We start from the raw sequence: 3,969 nt of genomic DNA on the forward strand, positions 1-3,969 counted from the left end.
AGAACCTCTATCTGACATTTGAATAGAGCTGCAGTGGATACCTGCCAATTTACGGGATTCTGACCTAGTCTGCTATTTATATTTTTCGGGGCTGTCTATTTGCCACCACAAACCGATGCTGGCACTAAGACCACACTCAACGAGCTGTATAGGGCCATAAACAAACAAGGAACAGCACTCCTAGTGGCCAGTGATTTTAATATACTTATATTTTTTGGTCATTTAGCAGACGTTCTTATCCAGAGCGACATACAGGAGCAATTAGGGTTAAGTGCCTTACTCAAGGGCACATTGGTAGATTTTCACCTAGTTGGCTCAGAAATTCTAACCAGCAACCTTTCGGTTACTTGACCAACGCTCCTAACTGATAGGTTACCTAATGCAGGAAAACTGAAATCCGTTTTAACTCATTTCTACCAGCATGTCACCTGTGCTACTGGAGGAGACAAAACTCTAGATCACTTTTTCTCCATACATAAACGCATACAAAGCTCTCCCTTGCCCTCCATTTGGCAAATCTGATCATCACTGTATCCTCCTGATTCTTGCTTGCAAGCAAAAATTCTGAAGTATGAATGACAGCTCAATACGGAAGTGGTCCGATGAAGCGGACGCTAAGCTACAGGACTGTTTCACTAGCACTGACTGGAATATGTTCCAGGATTCATCTGATTACATTGAGGAGTTTACCACATCAGTTACCTGCTTCATTAATAAGTGCATCGATGATGTCATCCCCACAGTGACTGTACGTACATGTCGCAACCATAAGCCATAGATTACAGGCAATATCTGCACTGAGCTAAAGGCTAGAGATGTTGCTTTCAAGTAGTGGGACACTAATCCAGACTCTTACAAGATATCCCACTATGACCTCCGACAAGCCATCAAACAGGCAAAGCATCATTACAGGACTAAGATGTAATCGTTCTATGCCGGCTCTAATGCTCATCGGATGTGGCAAGACTTCTAAACTATCATGGATTACAAAGGGAAACCCAGCCACAAGCTTCCCAGTGACTTGAGCCCACCAGACGAGCTAAATGTCTTCTATGCTCACATCGAGGCAAGCAACACTGAACCATACATGAGAGCAGCAGCTGTTCCGGACGACTGTGTGATCACACTCTCCGTAGCCAATGTGAGTAAGACCGTTAAACAGATTAACATTCACAAGGCAGCAGGGCCAGATGGATTACCAGAATGCATGCTCTGAGCATGCGCTGACCAGCTGGCAAGTGTCTTCACTGATGCTCTCAATCCCTCTCTCTCTTTGTCCTCTATATTTTTTCCTCTGTCATGTACAGAAACAATGCTTGTTCAGCATAACCGGTTTGTGTCTTTACAATATTTGTGGACTTGCGGAAATATGAATAGCTTTGATGTTATAGAACAGGGATCATCAATCAGATTCAGCCGCAGGACAATTTTTTCTTGAGGGGATGATCAGGGGCCGGAACATAATTACAAATAATTTGTACACTGCAAATTCACTGGAAGAAGCCCAAACAGATATAATATTTGACAAAAACATAATCATTTCAAACCCTGCTTTCTTTTGTATACGATCACCACTCTCTATTATGCTGGGAATAAAAATCCCTTGGAGCTGATTTCCTGTTTTTTTATAGTCTTTTATGTCCAACAATAAAAATCGAACAACAAAAAACCTTGGTGGGGGGAATAAAACCACTCGCGGCCCAAATTTGGCCGGTGGACTGCCAGTTGAGAAACTCTGTCATATAGCAGATTTCAGTAAGTGGTGGTCCTTATCCTATGTGAAAATAACTCAAAAGATGAGTAGGTGAAATGTTCTTTGGGAAGTGTCCGGCTATGCACCAGGTCACATGTTCTGGTTAGCACTCACTCATGTTCTGGTTAGCACTCACTCTAAAACCAGTGTCCTACGCTGCTCTGGTAAGTAAGCTCCGTCTATTTATGAAAATTAGACTCATCTCCAAGTCAGTTGCTCTCTCTCTCTCTCTCTCTCTCTCTTCTCTCTCTCCTCTCTCTCTCTCTCTCCCTCTCTCTCTCTCTCTGTCAATTCAATTCAATTCAAGGGCTTTATTGGCATGGGAAACATGTGTTAACATTGCCAAAGCAAGTAAGGTAGATAATGTCAGAGAGAGTTGTCTCTCTGTCTCTCTCTCTCTCTCTCTCTGTCTCTCTCTCTCTCTGTCTCTCTCTACCCTCTCTCTCTCTCTCTCTCATCCCATGTGCCTCTCTGCTTTGAATTCTCTGCCTTTGAAGCCTGAGGTAATTTCTTACAGTCTGCTGATCAGAGCTATTTGTAAGGTCACACATTTCAGGTTTCTCAACTGAACCGTGTGGTGCTCTATGGTCCTCACATGTCTGTGAACATTATGGCTATAAAGTCTAGCCTGTTATATACAGTACCTGTCAAGGCATGCAAGGTGTACTGTATGTTAGCCTTGTCTTGGGAATTCATCTTAATATGCAATACATCTGGTTCAAGCCACATGGTCCACATCGCATGATGAAACCCTGGGCAAGAGTTAAAGAGAAAGTAGTAGGTTGGATAACATTCTATCTATCTCTTTCTCTCTCTCCCTCCCTCTTTCAGTCCTTTACCCATCAACTGTTCGAGTGAAGAGAGGGATGGCATCAATGGTGAACCCCACTTTTCAGAACTCCATAGAGGATGTCAATTTACTATTTGAGGTGAGACATTTTCCTTGGATAACTACAGTAGCAAATATTGTATGAATCCTCTGAGTTAGCAACCAAAAATATGGGTGTGTAATGAGTCTACTGTTTTTGGCTGTGCTGTGTAGATCCTGCTGGCTGGCCTGCAGTTTGGAGACGAGCACACTCTGTTCTCCGTGCAGGACGAGGAGTTGGCCTCCCTGCGGAAGACCAAAAAGCTGGAAGTCATCTGCGAGGACATCCTGCCCAAAACACTCTCTGATATCCGTCGCCTGACCTCTGACCTTTCCAATCACATGGGCCACCTGCGCCTGGAGGACTTTGAGCGCACTGTGCTGACCATGGTGTACACCGCTCAGCGGCTGGCCAATGCTACCACAGACCAGCAAAGAGACTTGTGGGCAGAGTCCTTTGTCAGTTTGTACAGAGCTATCAAGCTGGACCTGACAGCTGAGAACGACCTCACAGCTAAATGATATTGCAATGTTGGGGATTGATACTGCCTTTATTTCCAGGTCTCTATTGGAGAAGGAATTTCTCTCATTTTCTATTATTCATTATAGATACGATGTTTCAGCATGATATTCTTGGCAACCCTTGAGTACTATCGTATCACATGGACTTAAAATTAAAGTTTCTGAGATATACTTTAATCCTATTGCTGTTTTTATATGCATTGGGACAAAACATTTCTTTGATTTATTTCAAACTTTTTAAAATGTTTATTACTAGTGTTACCCTGAACCAACTTGGAAATGCAGAGAAATCAGTATGATTATATTCATTTTAAAAATCAAGATTTTTCTTTAAAAAGCACCAATTTTTGTAAAATTCGCATACAGTTCTTATACATTGTGTTATCATTAAATACAAGATCCACTGAAAAGAAAAAAATATTAACAATGTACAACATTTCCAAGCAAAAATGTATTCACACCCCAAAAAGCCAAAAGATCCCTGCCAAAGGTTCATTTAGAAAATACAAAGCCAACCTATACAAGGGCCAGGATTCAATCCGATCAGCGGTAACAATCATTACCGGACAAACGCAGAGCTTTTCATTGATTTTTTGTGGGCCATTTATCTGCATTACATGCTGACCATACCGCATACTGCGTTGCAAAATACACATATATGTTATTCAAAAAAAATAACAACCCAATGTTATTATCCCAGGACAAATTAGCTAGCAAAAGCAAGCAAGTTAGCTAAATTGCCATACATGTGTAATGCTTTTCATTAATTTGTCCCCAAATTAATATAATTGGTTCAGAGTTTGTTTTGATATTTCAAACTGCGAGT

General features: G+C 41.7%; 1 protein-coding gene across 2 annotated transcripts; it reads left to right on the forward strand.

The window, feature by feature from the left end:
* The first annotated feature begins 63 nt into the window (after window positions 1–63).
* LOC135530967 (protein FAM180A-like) lies at window positions 64–3,637 on the forward strand. Of its 2 annotated transcripts, XM_064959136.1 has the most exons (3): window positions 64–1,141; window positions 2,585–2,682; window positions 2,796–3,637. In XM_064959136.1, exons 2-3 carry the CDS (start codon window positions 2,620–2,622, stop codon window positions 3,141–3,143), a joined length of 411 nt encoding a protein of 136 aa, XP_064815208.1. In that variant the 5' UTR covers window positions 64–1,141; window positions 2,585–2,619; the 3' UTR covers window positions 3,144–3,637. The 2 variants fall into 2 exon arrangements, with proteins under 2 accessions (XP_064815208.1, XP_064815207.1); XM_064959135.1 differs by lacking the exon at window positions 64–1,141 and having other exon boundaries at window positions 2,515–2,682.
* The last annotated feature ends 332 nt before the right edge of the window (window positions 3,638–3,969 follow it).

Source organism: Oncorhynchus masou, unplaced genomic scaffold, assembly GCF_036934945.1.
Source record: "Oncorhynchus masou masou isolate Uvic2021 unplaced genomic scaffold, UVic_Omas_1.1 unplaced_scaffold_14707, whole genome shotgun sequence".
Taxonomy (NCBI): Eukaryota; Metazoa; Chordata; class Actinopteri; order Salmoniformes; family Salmonidae; genus Oncorhynchus; species Oncorhynchus masou.

What these genes read in the sequence shown, in the direction of transcription:
- LOC135530967 (XM_064959136.1), top strand. Translation starts at nt 2,620, where the DNA reads ATGGCATCAATGGTGAACCCCACTTTTCAGAACTCCATAGAGGATGTC. An exon ending in ATGTCAATTTACTATTTGAG is followed by an intron (nt 2,683 to 2,795) that starts GTGAGACATTTT and finishes TGTGCTGTGTAG; the next exon opens with ATCCTGCTGGCTGGCCTGCA.